Here is a 16,626-nt window from a genome sequence, read left to right as displayed (position 1 = left end):
TGAATCAATTCTTGAACCATTCCTGAATCAATATTCATGAGTAACAAAGCAGCTTCCTTGGATGAGTGCTGTTATCTCAACCAACAATGAAAGATTTGTAGAAAGGGATCTGATAGTTTTAAAAGGAAAAGGAAATGGCATTCACTGGCACAGGTGTCATGTAAATAATGTATTATATTCAGTCCAGTAGCCTCAAACGTGAAAGATGTTTCTCAACATGAATAAGCTGCAATGAACTTGCAGATTCTGAGCTTACTATCAGGAGCAGCGATATTGCTCAATAAGTTCAATATTGGCAGTGTGATAGTCCTATTTCAGAGGATAAGGTCATGATCCAAAGACCACTGACGTCAACAAGAATCTCTCCATTGGGCTTTGTATCAGGCTTTCCGGGCACCAGTTCTGCAATCCCTTCTTTACATGAATGGTCCCTGCTGGCTTCCACAGGATTAGTCATGTAAGAAAGAGTTTACAAGACTGGGCACTAGGAAATGAAAGGCATCCCCTGGCTTAACAGTGCTTTAATAAATTTGTTTTAAAAGTTACATCTATTATTTTAAATATTTAACATTTTTTTCCCACCAGCTAGTCAACCATTATAACAGGATGCAAGCTGATGTACAGTGTCTTAAATTGGATCACATTGGTTGTATCTCAAATGTCCTAACTTTTTAAGTAAGACTACCATAGTAGTCATGGAAGATGTGGAAGAATTTTCAAATTCATTTCACATGACATTCATGCTTAATAGTGCTACTTTGATCTTTCTAACATTCTGGTTGCTGAGACAAGTAAAATAGGTACAGTTCTCCTAATGCCACATATCTCTTCTCAACTCAAATTACTCTTTATGCTCCTCAATCTCTCCATAACACCTTATTTGTTCTGTCAGCCATTTTACTTTTATTTTACTCCAACACTTAACATGGATATTAGACAGTCAGTAAAAGAATTTTCAAATAATTTTAAAACTGTATGAGTGAAACTCCCTTCCAAAATACCAAGGCATTTGCTTGGGAAAGTCCCTTAGGAAGGAAAGAGCAAAACATTATAGAATTGGAACCTTATTTTCTGCTGTTATTTTTCCAGATGAAAATCACAGAAGATGATCTATGGATTAGGACATATGCCAGACTATATCAGAAACTTTGTTCTTCAACAGGAGATATTCCTATTGGAATCTATAGAACTGAATCCCAAAAGCTTACAACATCTGAGGTTTGCCTGCTTTAATATACCAATTTCTAGTCCGGATAACCCAAACCACAGAGTAATACATTAAGATACATTAAGGTAGTGCAATGACTATGCACAGTTACAGAGGTCATACAGTATTATTGACTCTACTAAATATTTTTTAATTAAAGATGGAATGTAATACAATACCACAGGTGTAACCTACTGTACTGTTTCAAGCAATCATGCCACTCAATAGTAAATTTATTCTTTTCATGTAGCAGTAGATGGTGCAGGGGGGAAATGGGCAGTGACGCGCGGCCCAGGACGCCCACTGGTGCTGGGGGGGGGGCCTGTTTGCCGGGGCCAGCAGGTTCCCTACCTGGCTCCGTGCCTCCCCTGCAGCAGCAGCAAAGTTTGGGAGTGGGAGGGGGTAGGGGCACAGGATGGGGTGAGGCGCGACAGGGACGGGGTTCAGCTGCTAGGTAGAGCGTGGCCAGGCAGCTCTGCGCACTACCTCTGCCCAGAGCGCTGGCTTTGCAGCTCTCATTGGCCAGCTGCTGCAGAAGTCACTGAGGTCATGGAAAGTCATGGAATCCATGTCCTCCATGACAAACTCGCAGTCTTAGTTATGGCTACTTAAACACAATAAATCCAGTAGAGTTTCTCAGAGATAAACAGAATGTTTAACAAGTGCCTCTTGTTTTTCACATTCAAATGAATAAATAAAAGACAGTAGCCTGATTTTCAAAGCTGCTAAACAAATTGACATCAATGAGAATTGTGGGAGCTCAGAACCTTTGGAAAATTAGGCCATCTATTGAAATGTCTAAATATGGATTTGGGTATCTAGCATTAGTCTTCCAAGTTTGAAAATTCTGGCCACATGAGTCCAGCTATTGCTACAGGAATTCTAGAATCACTAGTATAATAGACGTTCCCCGGCAGTATTTTCTGTTGCCCAGATGTAGACTTTTACAAGCAGGGTTTTATACTAGAAAGAGTAATGACCTCGAAGTGTTGCCATATTAAGACTTCAATGCAGTGTTCCCAGGTTTATTTACGTCTTTGAGCTTTATTGCAACTATTCATTCAATTTAGTATACAGTATCTGTTGTTGTGGTACTGTTGTGGTTCCACAATTAAGGGTGTTGTGGCACTTCATGTTAAGAGCTTTTCCTCTCCTTTTCACTTTTTAGTCCAAACCGGTGGCTTTGGGCACATCAAGAGTTTAATCTGGAAAAGTGCTGAGCAACTCTCAGAGGTGATGAGAGCTGAGGCTGCTGAGCACCTTGCAGAATTGAATCCTAGTCAATAGCTTTTCTACATCAATCATGAAAGAATCCAATAAACTGAAAGCTAATACGCACCACAAAGTAACCTCCAGTTACAAGACATTAGGCAATAGAGGACCAATCTGAAACCACAACAGCTCTTTAATTTCTGTGTATAGCACTCAGCTTACCAGGGGCATTACTGTTGTATGAACACCTTGGCCTAGAATCATGTGGCTCCCTATTGTCTCGGTATACCGCAAGAAGGATAGGAGACAAGTTATGGGTTTTAATCGAGCTGCAACTTTATTATATAGATGTCTGGGACTACCCAGCAGATAAAGTGTACAGTGCAGGCAAATCCATACTTATTCAAATCAATGATCTGGGGCTTTCACCAGCCCCACTTTGTTTCCATCCAGTTCCATCCAGGTCCCCCAGCGGACCCATGGCTTGGACCTTACCATCCACCAGCCTCGTAAGAGGGTTAAGGAGGGCCAAGAGAATGGGCGGGGGGGGGGGGGTTGGCTCCCTGCTATACCAATCATAGGAGTCCCTGAACCCCCTTCCCCATTCTTTTCCTTTATCCAATTCCTCCTTTTAAGTCCTTTACCAGGCCATTTATCTGGTCACTGGCTACCCTCCCTATGGAGTACCTGCACTGAACATCCACCCAACCTTACAAAATAAGTTGCGACATATGGCCTACCACCTTTTCTATTTACCAGAAAAGGTCCATCCTCACACCGGCTGTGGGGAAGGTGAAAAAACACACACTCCACCGAAGCCAATTGTGGTGACGTGGGAAAAATTCCTTCCCAGCCCCCCTTTAAAAGGGGCGACTAGCGTAATGCCCACAGCAGGTCCTAACCCAGCCTGCCATTCGCCTCCACGAGGGGAGGGAGGGTGGGTGGTGACTTCCTTGTTGCGTAGACAGAGAATCTTGCCCCACCCAGGTTTCGTACCTTTATGCACATTCTGGTGGGGCGGGGAGGGAAGAGTCATTGCTGCAAAGCTGACCACTGAGCACCTTTTTTACAGCAGTTTCTGACCTTCTTCCTCTCCACCTCAGTTTTTCCATGTATATAAAGATTAATTCATCTTAATTCTTCCACTGCTATCAAAAATATCTGTCTCATTTAAAAACAGAGAAACAGTTGACTGTCTACCCAGGAGTACCAACTGGGAAACCAGAAAAGCTGACTATATACCAAAGACAGCTGGCTAAAAGAGTTTGGATCTATTAGTGTGGTGGGATGGATATTTTGCAATCTTAAACAAAGACTTCTCTTTTCTTTGCTGCTGCCCTAGCTTCACTGCTTGTTTAATTCACAAAAGGTGAAGCTGAATACAGGCTAAGTTGAGTAAGTGAAACTTAATTAAGCCCAGTGCACTGTCCTGTCCACGTAGCAGAGTTGCTTACAGCCTGACTCCCTGCACGCCCTGTTCTACTGGTGTCCTGTCAATAGCAGTCCCCCCCGAATCATAGAGCATCAGGGTTGGATGAAAGGACCTCAGGAGATCATCTAGTCCAACACCCTGCTCAAACAGGACCAATCCCCAATTTTTGACCCAGATCCCTAAATGGCCCCCTCAAGGATTGAACTCAGAACCCTAGGTTTAGCAGGCCAATGCTCAAACCACTGAGCTATCCCTCCACTCCCAGGTAATGCTGGCCCTCTTGATACAACTTCCTTATTTTACAAGCACTTTAATATACACATTAAAAACAAAATAATGGACACCCAAACTCTCTCCTCCCCGCCACCCGATTTCCCTTTGGCTAGAGGTTGCTATTATGTAGCCAAGTTGGAGTCTCAATTTTACCACAGACTCAGCTGGTTGTTTAGCTTTTGGGATAGGTTGGTCTCCTCAACAGGTAATCACACTGGAAATGATCCCTCTGTCTCCGTCACCTGTCTGTGAGTCTACCAAACTATCTTTCTGTGGAGTTTCCTCCTTGCCTGTGGGGTTAGCGTCTGGATGGTTCCATGTCTTTGTGTTCTGTGATGATCACTCTCTCTCTGTAGGCTCTCTGAGTGTTGTGTCTGCTGGATCATGCCTCCTGTTCCTTCGGATCACTTGTCCCTCTTGTGCAGTCACCCTGTATAACCTGAGTGCCACCCTACCCCTCACAACTCCTTTAGTCCACATCTTCTGGTGTCTCTTGCATGGTTGGATTCTCACAGGTGTGTGTGACACCAGGGCCATTAGGTCCTTGGCTGACCTGTCATAGTCCTGTTGTGCCTCCTTTCCCTGATTGCTGGCCATCTGCTCTCTGCAGTATCTCCATCCTTCTAGCTGCAGCAGGTCTCCTCTCATCAGTAGCAGTGTTTTGGTTGCGTGTCCCACCAGTGCCTGCACTGGACTGTTTTGGCACCCTTGTGATGAGGTACTCCTGTGTGCCAAAAATGCTAACAAGAGGTCTGATCCAGAGGAAGCAGCCTTGTGTAACAGTGTCTTTGCTGTTCTCACAACTGATTCCACCTTACCATTATTCAGTGGCTATGTGGACATGGAGGGGTCTCTGCTGCTTCCCAATTGCCTACTTCCAGTTCCAAATGAGGTTTGTGGTTGACTGGTCAGATCGTAACTCTGGTGTTTGTAACTCTGAGATCCTACTGTAGATGAAGATTTATTAGATAGGGAAAGGAAATTAGAGACTTATTTACAAGGTAAAAGTAAGCAAGCAGACACCCTAAGGAGTTACAATCTGCAGTTTCAAAATATAATATAGGCTTCTATAATCAGCAAGTTCTATTTAACCTTTAGGACTAACCGGGGCCAAGCAGCTGGGGATCTCTTGTTTATGCCTGGAAACACCTTCCTGCTCCCCATCTCCTCCAAGTCCAAGCATCATGAAGATACTTAGTTCTTTTGATTCAGAGTTTTTATCCTTCTCCTGCCATGTGCTCTGAGCTGCATACTGAGCTGATGGGAAAAGTCCACTTACATGACTCATCTTCAGAGGGAGGAGAGCAGAACAATAAGACTCTTAAATCCTATTGTTGCTGGTTCTTCAACCCAGATTTATGGTGTTTCCAGCTGTAAAAATCCATGCAGTCTGCCTTGGGTCTCCTCTCTCAGGAGGTGTGTAACGATTTCTGTAGAAGAGCTGCTCTTCACACTAATTAATGTCCCTCTCCTATAAGGCCATTCAAACGGTCACCGAGGCTCAGAATATGACTACTCAAATATTACACTATGAACACAAATGTTACAAGTAATATTACTGCACGAGCATTTGATAATCTAAACACTAAGCACATTCTTATAATTCTAATACATGTGATCCAGACAGATTCTACCTAAGTATTTGTTAATGTCCATTTGAGACATGGGGACCTAGGCATGAGCTGGTACTTGGCCTGCCAATGTCACCACGTGTAGCAGCCAGTGTGTAAGGAAGTAATACCAGGGTCTACCCTTTGGATTGTGAAAAATTTGCATCACTCCACAATTCCATTCTGCTTCAAGGAGCAATAGTTCCACAGGACTCCTAGGATTGCTGAGAGACTTAAACCCAGTGGTGAGCTTCAGCATAGTGCAGACCTCTCTGTCTTGCTCCCCAGTAAAGTAGAGTAACCATTTTACTTTCCTGCTGCTCTTGTCCTCGTGCGTGACCAGGTCTGTGTACAGCTGGAATGCCTCCTTTCACCAGATCCATCACTGGGCTAGGTTTTTGTCATAAAAATAAAGGGAAGGGTAACCACCTTTCTGTATACAGTGCTATAAAATTCCTCCTGGCCAGAGGCAGAACCCTTTCACCTGTAAAGGGTTAAGAAGCTAAGATAACCTCGCTGGCACTTGACCAAAATGACCAAAGAGGAGACAAAATACTTTCAAAACTGGAGGGGGGGAACAAAGAGTTTGTCTGTCTGTGTGATGCTTTTGCCGGGAACAGATCAGGAATGCAGTCTCAGAAACTCTGTTAAGTTAGTAAGTAATCTAGCTAGAAATGCGTTAGATTTCCTTTTGTTTAATGGCTGGTAAAATATGCTGTGCTGAATGGAATGTATATTCCTGTTTGTGTGTCTTTTTGTAACTTAAGGTTTTGTCTAGAGGGATTCTCTATGTTTTGAATCTGATTACCCTGTAAGGTATTTACCATCCTAATTTTACAGAGGTGCTTCTTTTATCTTTTCTTTAATTAAAATTCTTCTTTTAAGAACCTGATTGATTTTTCATTGTTCTTAAGATCCAAGGGTTAGGGTCTGTGTTCATCAGTACAAATTGGTGAGGATTTTTATCAAGCCTTCCCCAGGAAAGGGGGTGTAGAGCTTGGGGGGATATTTTGGGGGAAGACCTCTCCAAGTGGGCACTTTCCCTGTTCTTTGTTTAACACGCTTGGTGGTGGCAGCATAGGGTTCAAGGACAAGGCAAAGTTTGTATCTTGGGGAAGTTTTTACCCTAAGCTGGTAAGAATAAGCTTAGGGGTTTTTTTATGCAAGTCCCCACATCTGTACCCTAGAGTTCAGAGTGGGGAGGGAACCTTGACATTGTTCTCCTGCGTGACCAGGTCTCTGTACAGCTGGAATGCCTCCTTTCACCAGATCCATCACTGGGCTAGGTTTTGTATCTGCAAAATCCAGGGTTCTGAGGGGCTTCAGATAGAGTTCCATGGCTCACACTGCCAGCTGCTCCACTGCCGAGAGCTCAACTCTGGTGCTGCCACCACATTTCATTCACAAAGAATGAAACTGGATGCAGGTTAAGCTGACTCCAGTTCCACTGATCAGTATACTCCTCCCTAAAAAAGACTTTTGATTTTAAGTAAATATCAATCTCATCCCTGATGGCTGAATATCTTGAACAATGGATCAAAGACAGCTCCATGGGAGTTTAGCTTTAAAGTAAAATGCAGTATGTCAGCTTCTCTTTGCCTGTAAAACTGCTCTTTCTAGGACACAATCAACCTGATTCTACAGCACAACCAATTCATTCTATCTCCAACCCACCTCCTTGAAAAAACATACATATGTTCACAAAATGCAAATCATTAAGTAAACTCTTAAAGTAGATTTCTAATGCACTGTGAAGTGAGAAATTTTTCTTGGGAGCTTGAGGATTTCCATTCTGAAATGAAATGAAATAAATATTCAATGACATGAAAGATGTCTGCAGAAAATAAAGCTTGCTGCAGCCTCTCCTTTTGGACTGTCACTAGCTCTCCAGATTCCTTTTACTTTCCAACCATACTTGAACTAGTCAACTGTACTACTACAGTATTTGTAGTGTATTCTTCTCAGCTCAGCATCAGTGGTACCATCAAAATCATCCCTTGGGGAAAAACATAGGCAGTATTATTGCTGACATGAGAAAAACCAGTCAAGGTTTTGCTAAACAGAGGACACATCATCCTTTCCTACTCCTACCATGATTTTGCTTGTAAGAGTTCAGTGAAGTCATAAGAACAGAAGAACTCACAACAACTGAGCACAGGGTATTATGGTTCCACATATGTACAACTAAAGGTATGTCATATGTTACATTAGTTTTAGCAGTCAATTAAAAACAGTAAAATTCTGATAGTGACTGATTACTGAGATCAGTAATGGTTGTAGCCTAAGCACCAAACCTATTGTGAAGAATTCAGCGTCAGCAGCCTTCTCACATATATGCTTTCAAAAGTGCATGTGAAATCAGCAAACAAAAGGCTGAACCCTTTCCTATTATCTAGCTAGGAAGCAGCATCTGTGTAAAGGAGAGGCAGCTGTGAAATGAATTTAGGAGCAATAGCTTTTGATAAATTTGAGATTAAGACCTATTGTAGAGATGTATAGACCTTGAGCGGATCACTGCGGACTACGTGGCTCTGGGAAGAAGGATAAAGGAGTTTGAGGTGCAAGTGGTGTTCTCGTCCATCCTCCCCGTGGAAGGAAAAGGCCTGGGTAGAGACCATTGAATCGTGGAAGTCAACGAATGGCTACGCAGGTGGTGTCGGAGAGAAGGCTTTGGATTATTTGACCATGGGATGGTGTTCCAAGAAGGAGTGCTAGGCAGAGACGGGCTCCACCTAACAAAAAGAGAGGGAAGAGCATCTTCGCAAGCAGGCTGGCTAACCTAGTGAGGAGGGCTTTAAACTAGGTTCACCGGGGGAAGGAGACCAAAGCCCTGAGGTAAGTGGGGAAGTGGGATACTGGGAGGAGGCACGAGCAGGAGTGCGTGAGAGGGGAGGGCTCCTGCCTCATACTGAGAAAGAGGGGCGATCAGCAGGTTACCTCAAGTGCCTATATACAAATGCACGAAGCCTGAGAAACAAGCAGGGAGAACTGGAAGTCCTGGTGATGTCAAGGAATTATGATGTGATTGGAATAACAGAGACTTGGTGGGATAACTCACATGACTGGAGTACTGTCATAGATGGATATAAGCTGTTCAGGAAGGACAGGAAGGGCAGAAAAGGTGGGGGAGTTGCACTGTATGTAAGAGAGCAGTATGACTGCTCAGTGCTCAAGTATGAAACTGCAGAAAAACCTCAGAGTCTCTGGATTAAGTTTAGAAGTGTGAGCAACAAGGGTGATGTCGTGGTGGGAGTCTACTATAGACTACCAGACCAGGGGGATGAGGTGGACGAGGCTTTCTTCCAGGAACTCACAGAAGTTACTAGATCGCAGGCCCTGGTTCTCATGGGAGACTTCAATCACCCTGATATCTGCTGGGAGAGCAATACAGCGGTGCACAGGCAATCCAGGAAGTTTTTGGAAAATGTAGGGGACAATTTCCTGGTGCAAGTGCTGGAGGAACCAACTAGGGGCAGAGCTCTTTTTGATCTGCTGCTCACAAACCGGGAAGAATTAGTAGGGGAAGCAAAAGTGGATGGGAACCTTGGAGGCAGTGACCTTGAAATGGTCGAGTTCAGGATCCTAACACAAGGAAGAAAGGAGAGCAGCAGAATACAGACCCTGGACTTCAGAAAAGCAGACTTTGACTCCCTCAGGGAACTGATGGGCAAGATCCCCTGGGAGAACAACATGAGGGGGAAAGGAGTCCAGGAGAGGTGGCTGTATTTTAAAGAATCCTTATTGAGATTACAGGGACAAACCATCCCGATGTGTAGAAAGAATAGTAAATATGGCAGGCGACCAGCTTGGCTTAAGAGTGAAATCCTTGCTGCTCTTAAATACAAAAAAGAAGCTTACAAGAAGTGGAAGATTGGACAAATGACCAGGGATGAGTATAAAAATATTGCTCGGGCTTGCAGGAGTGAAATCAGGAAGGCCAAATCACACCTGGAGTTGCAGCTAGCAAGAGATGTTAAGAGTAACAAGAAGGGTTTCTTCAGGTATGTTAGCAACAAGAAGTCAGTCAAGGAAAGTGTGGGCCCCTTACTGAATGAGGGAGGCAACCTAGTGACAGACGATGTGGAAAAAGCTAATGTACTCAATGCTTTTTTTGCCTCTGTCTTCATGAACAAGGTCAGCTCCCAGACTACTGCACTGGGCAGCACAGCATGGGGAGAAGGTGACCAGCCCTCTGTGGAGAAAGAAGTGGTTTGGGACTATTTAGAAAAGCAGGACGAGCACAAATCCATGGGGCCGGATGCGTTGCATCCGAGAGTGCTAAAGGAGTTGGCGGATGTGATTGCAGATCCATTGGCCATTATCTTTGAAAACTCATGGCGATCGGAGGAGGTCCCAGATGACTGGAAAAAGGCTAATGTAGTGCCCATCTTTAAAAAAGGGAAGAAGGAGGATCCTGGGAACTACAGGACAGTCAGCCTCACCTCAGTCCCTGGAAAAATCATGGAGCAGGTCCTCAAGGAATCAATTCTGAAGCACTTAGAGGAGAGGAAAGTGATCAGGAACAGTCAGCATGGATTCACCGAAGGCAAGTCATTCCTGACTAATCTAATTGCCTTCTATGACGAGATAACTGGCTCTGTGGATGAAGGGAAAGCAGTGGACGTGTTGTTCCTTGACTTTAGCAAAGCTTTTGACACTGTCTCCCACAGTATTCTTGCCAGCAAGTTAAAGAAGTATGGGCTGGATGAATGGACTAAGGTGGATAGAAAGCTGGCTAGATTGTCGGGCTCAACGGGTAGTGATCAATGGCTCCATGTCTATTGGCAGCCGGTATCAAGTGGAGTGCCCCAGGGGTCGGTCCTGGGGCCGGTTTTGTTCAATATCTTCATAAATGATCTGGAGGATGGTGTGGATTGCACCCTCAGCAAGTTTGCAGATGACACTAAACTGGGAGGAGTGGTAGATACGCTGGAGGGTAGGGATAGGATACAGAGGGACCTAGACCAATTGGAGGATTGGGCCAAAAGAAATCTGATGAGGTTCAACAAGGACAACTGCAGAGTCCTGCACTTAGGACAGAAGAATCCCATGCACCGCTACAGACTAGGGACCGAATGGCTCGGCAGCAGTTCTGCAGAAAAGGACCTAGGGGTTACAGTGGATGAGAAGTTGGATATGAGTCAACAGTGTGCCCTTGTTGCCAAGAAGGCCAATGGCATTTTGGGATGTATAAGTAGGGGCATTGCCAGCAGATCGAGGGACGTGATTGTTCCCCTCTATTCGACATAGGTGAGGCCTCATCTGGAGTACTGTGTCCAGTTTTGGGCCCCACACTACAAGAAGGATGTGGAAAAATTGGAAAGAGTCCAGCGGAGGGCAACAAAAATGATTAGGGGACTGGAACACATGACTTATGAGGAGATGCTGAGGGAACTGGGGATGTTTAGTCTTCAGAAGAGAAGAATGAGGGGGAATTTGATAGCTGCTTTCAACTACCTGAAAGGGGGTTCCAAAGAGGACGGCTCTAGACTGTTCTCTGTGGTAGCAGATGACAGAACAAGGAGTAATGGTCTCAAGTTGCAATGGGGGAGATTTAGGTTGGATATTAGGAAAAACTTTTTCACTATTAGAGTGGTGAAACACTGGAATGCGTTACCTAGGGAGGTGGTGGAATCTCCTTCCCTAGAAGTTTTTAAGGTCAGGCTTGACAAAGCCCTGGCTGGGATGATTTAGTTGGGGATCGGTCCTGCTTTGAGCAGGCGGTTGGACTAGATGACCTCCTGAGGTCCCTTCCAACCCTGATATTCTATGATTCTATCATTATTGTTCTAGTCTTTCCCTTTTCCCCTTCCCCATGTTTCTGCTGTTGCTTTCCCAGAAAGAGTTAAAATGATGGAAAAGTTAGCAAAATAGTAATTGTTAAATTCAATGTGCAGATGACAATATCTATTGAAAAAAATTGAACAATTCTGCTTGGATAAAAATATGTGGACCAGGAATATAATTCTAAAACTATATCGTTATACAACACTACACTACAATTAAAGATAACTTCTGAATCTAGTAACAAACAATAATGAATCTGTGTAAGGACCAATGCTGTTTAATATCTTTGTAAATTAGATAGAATTAAACAACATCAGATAAATAGCCTGATAAACATTTGTGTGATAAATGTCTCCATTCAGTTTGCCAACATGATATTATGATCCCCGCCATACAACAATCATGTGTTATGATAGAGATTTTCTGTTAAATTGTTCAGTTTGCCAAGTAAAATTTTTGTTCTTAGACAGCAAAAATGTTTTATATACAAAATTCTTCACACGCAAAAAGTATGTTCTTTCCTAAAGAACTACCAGAACTACATTTTGTTTTTTAAGAGAAAAGGGATGTGATGATATAATGACGTTACCTAGCAAGGAGCTAAACACGCATATTTATACAAATACAGTCTGTATGAGATAGGAGCATTAGCTTTTGGTAAACTTGAGGTAATGATCACTGCCAGTAGCAAATACAAGAAAAATGAACATTACTAGTGAGTTGAATACTACTTCCCCCTTCAATCTTTTGCATTACAGTCCGTACTTCATTTCACTTCTATGTTATTAAAATTATTATGATTTAATGCAGGATATATTGATAGTTTCATCAGATAAATTTCCAGCGAGTCAGATTAAAAAGCATAATGTATGCACAGTCATTAAGTGATCTGTTCAAATGACAGAACTTTAATTTAATCCAAAATTCCATTCAGAATAAAGCAAGCATCAGCCCATATTTATTATCTGTGATTGCTGTTCAATGGTTCGTGTTTGTTCCTGTTTGCCCAATGTTGTTTAAATTGTGTTTGTTTTCTTTTTTCCTCCCTTTGTCAGTCACGAGAAATGGCTTCACAAGTAAGTGTTTGTTATTTGTCTCCCTTTCCCCAGTGTTGACCCCAGTGAAAGTAACCCTGACCAGTTATGGAGAGAGGACGAAGTGAGCTTAGAATCAATGTGTGAAATTAGAATGTTAGAGCAGTTCAGGGTCTCATACTAGTGTCATTTCCCTTAACATGTGCAAAGGCTCTCCTATAACTACATATTGTAACAGTCTTCTACGCAAATGAACAAGCATTTCCATAAAAGTCATAAACATTATGTCAAATTATAGGTATTTGAAATATACTTAATACTTATGCACAAAAGCATTAACTCGAAAGCTTGTCTCTCTCACCAACAGAAGTTGTCCATTAAAAGATATTGCCTCAGCCACCTTGCGTCTCTAATATCCAGGGACTGACACTACAACAACAGTGCATGAGAAAAACATAGCTTTCCTATTGTCATCCTTCTTTTTTCTGTGGTGTATTAAGCAGCATGCTTGTTAAAATCTTTCAGTCAGAGAGTTATGTCTATATGAATCTTCCATACTTCAGCAAATTATCCCTGCTAAAGGCCTGCACATTTTGAGCAATTAAGAGCATATAAAAAGGCATTCAGTGAGGAAGCACAGAAGTCTCTCTTCAACAGGCAAGACACATTCCATTCAGTTCATTGAGCTAGCGTTCATATATTCCAAGACCAAAAGGGACAATTGTGATCATCTTGTCTGACCTCCTGCATAACAGACCATAGAACTTACCCCAAAATATTCCCTAGAGCAGATCTTTTAGAAAAACATCCAATCTCGATTTTAAAATGGTCGGTGATGGAGAATCCACCAGGACCCTGGGTAAATTGTTCCAATGGTTAATTACATTCACGATTTAAAAATTATGCCTTATTTCCAGGCTGAATTTGTCTAGCTACAACTTCCAGTCATTGGATTGTGTTATACCTTTGTCTGCTAGATTGAAGAGCTCATTATTAAACATTTTCCCCATGTAGATACTTATATAGAGTTATCAAGTCACCTCTTAATCTTCTCTTTGAAAGCTAAATAGATTGACTTATTGAAGTTCAAATAGTTTTATTCCTGGATTCTAAGAAATAGAATGTCATTGAATTCCTATTAGAAATAGGCATAGAAGCCTCATGTTTAGAAACAGAATGACAAGAAGCACTAACTAATGCTTATCTTCTCTTGCTGTTGGGGAAATGTAGGATCATATTTATATCAAGCCACAAATGGTCTATATAACGCTATTCCAAGGGCATTTAAAGAAAAAGACTGCCCGTTCAGCAGGCCATGCTGAACATTAATGTGTTCTTAACTCTATTGACTTGAGTGTGACTTAAGCATGTGCTTAACTGCATTGCTGAATTGGAGCCGAAGGAGGAGACAAAAGAAAGGTCTCCGATGATTTCTTTGACAAATCAATTTCCTAAATCCCCTAATTTTTTTATGTGATTTTCCCTTTGAAGTCTCAAATCTCTATTAGTGTTGAAGAATGGGAAGACACCAAAGACACAAAAGAACAAACAAACAACCGCAATAACCATCGTAACTCCACATCCAGCGATCAGTCAGATCATCCCTTGCTACGACGGAAGAGCATGCAGTGGGCCCGACGGCTGAGCAGAAAAGTGCCAAAGCACTCCGGCAAAACAGCGGAGAAAATAAGTCAGCAGCGGATGAGCCTTTACAAGCGGTCTGAAAGACAGGAACTTGCTGAACTTGTGAAGAACAGAATGAAGCACTTGGGACTTTCCACAGCAGGATATGGTATGACTATTATTATTGTCTAAGATCAACCTAATTTTATTTCATAAAACCAGAGGATGCCATGGGTGAAGTACAAACATAGCTGGGTGCAATATTTTGAAATTCATAATTGATCAAATTTCTCAGAGTTTTGATCGAAAAAGGGGGAAAATATGTGAAAAAATCTTGAGCCTTTTCCAACCAGCTCTAGTTCTGGTTTGGGTTTAACTCAATCTCTTTTTAGATGGGATATTCATCAGGCAGTTGAACCAATTGGTACTGCTATTACTACAGGACATGAAATCAGAAATGAAAACTATTTTCTCCTGTATTGGGGGCTCATTATAGAGATGATCACATATAACATTCTCTTTATTCATGTAAACAGATGGTGACAGAGTTGTAAATTTTGCTTACACTTTAAAGGGTTTTGTTTGTTTTTTAATTCCTGCAGGATATATCATCTTGCCTTTGATTTTTAAAATAAGATGGGAAACAGGCCCAATGTGCTCACATCACATTTATGAGTGATGCATCACTAGGTCTATGCTTCAATTTTTTTTCATGCCCCCCCCACTCTGTTTTTCAAGCTTTTTAAAAGCATATGAAAAAAAATCTGTTTAATTAATACATATGGCATTGTAGCACACTTAGAGGTTTATTGGACATCTGTCCAGAGATTTTAGCACAAGAAATCAAGTCATTCATGAGCCTAAAAAACTAGACCATGATTCACAGCTCAAAACTTCTCTCTTAGCCATTGGCAATAACTTTGGAAAACAGGTGGCAATTTGTAGCACATCAGAGCCAACTTCCTATCAAAGCTGAAAAACCCACTGCATGTCCTTTTCTGATTTTATTTTGATTAATAATGAATCCAGTGTTGGGAGAACAACACAGGATTGAACATTAGCTCATATATCATTGTTTGCCTAATATCTGGATGAGTTGGGACATGATTTTCTGAATTGCATGGTTGCTAAATTTGCAACACATCTAGTCATTTTTCAGATAATTAAAACAATCTTTCATGTTCAGATGGATTTAGGGAGTGCCAGCTGGATGGAACCTAGCTCATTACATTTTGGGAGCCTTAAGAAGCAGAAAGCCATTTGTGAGTAGAGATGGCATGCAAAAGTTACAGGAACAGCTGCTGTCCTAACATCTAGGTTTATTGAAGGGGTCAAGTGTGAAATAAACTACATTTACACCACAGCAAATTCCTATTAATCAATTTCCAAAATAAAGATAAGAGGATCAATACAAGGTTTTACAAATTATGTTGAGACTTTTGCTATACAAGCTAATAGATGATTCACATATAACCCAGCATTCATAAAGAAAATTTCCATCCTGGATCCTTTTGGTACATCTTTGGTATTGTATTTAATTCAATTTTATAACAGGTTCTTATTTCACCCTCATCACACTAATATCTGAGTGTCTTCAAATAGTGCATGAAGCAACATGACTGACATCTATCACATGTGGTTCGTTTTATCTCACATCCTCTCTTCAGGGAGGAATTGTGTGTGAAGTGGAGTGGTTTATTTTTGCAGGGTTTGCAGTTATTTTTTTTTAAAATGTACATGCTTCTATGTATTTATGGAAGAGAAGGCATAATCAAAGATATGCACTGTAAAGCTTGTACCTGGAGCAGAAGTTGGTGAGGTGTGTGATGATATTTGTGATGGTCCTTAGTTTCAGTGGGAGTTTATACCCCTTCATATTATTTGTACTTAAAGATTAGAAGAAACTTAATTGTGACACCTGGGAAAAATGAGAGATGGTTATAACTCACAAAGTTTGCATCTTAATTTGAATTTTCCTTAAAGTGTTCTTCTGTGCTGGAAAGTTATCATAGAAATGGTATTGTGGGGGATTCCCTGTGTATTGTTTCTCAATAATTTTAGGTCAAATATGATCAGTTCACCATGTTTTATTTGTAAACTACAAGCCTGCAAACTCTTCCTGGGGTCTGAGACTCAGTGTGGGTTCTTTTTATCTTATCCATTGCCAGCAATAAATATTGTGCAATCGGAACTTAATTAACAATTCTACTGACTGTATCCAAGACAGAAGAGAATCCATCTTACCCTCTGTAGCAGGGCTTCTTCTCTGCCTCGGTGGGTCCTGCACTTCCTTCTAACGGTAGGTCAGGATAGCATCTTGTCTCTCAGAATTCCTCCCTCCACACCCCATTTGTAGTGGGCGAGGAAATTCTGTCTCCAAGCAGCCTTCCCGTTTCTGGGCCTGCTAGGCCCTGACTGCTTCACTAGGGCTTCTGGCTTCCTCGGTGG

At 41.9% G+C, this 16,626-nt stretch overlaps 1 protein-coding gene across 4 annotated transcripts in view; it reads left to right on the top strand.

The window, feature by feature from the left end:
- The window catches only part of KCNT2 (potassium sodium-activated channel subfamily T member 2), a 276,042-nt gene that overhangs the window by 245,260 nt on the left and 14,156 nt on the right, over nt 1-16,626 (top strand). For 3 of the 4 annotated variants that reach the window (XM_037907612.2, XM_043552979.1, XM_043552980.1), the window contains 2 exons: nt 1,090-1,218; nt 14,047-14,347. In XM_037907612.2, the coding sequence (XP_037763540.1) occupies nt 1,090-1,218; nt 14,047-14,347 (430 nt within the window). Of the gene's footprint in view, nt 1-1,089; nt 1,219-12,576; nt 12,598-14,046; nt 14,348-16,626 lie in introns of all 4 variants that reach the window. The other variant, XM_043552978.1, reaches the window with a different exon arrangement.

The sequence above is a fragment of the Chelonia mydas genome, chromosome 8, assembly GCF_015237465.2.
Source record: "Chelonia mydas isolate rCheMyd1 chromosome 8, rCheMyd1.pri.v2, whole genome shotgun sequence".
Taxonomy (NCBI): Eukaryota; Metazoa; Chordata; order Testudines; family Cheloniidae; genus Chelonia; species Chelonia mydas.
Note: the sequence above shows the minus strand (reverse complement) of the source record. Positions and strands in the feature narration are given on the sequence as shown.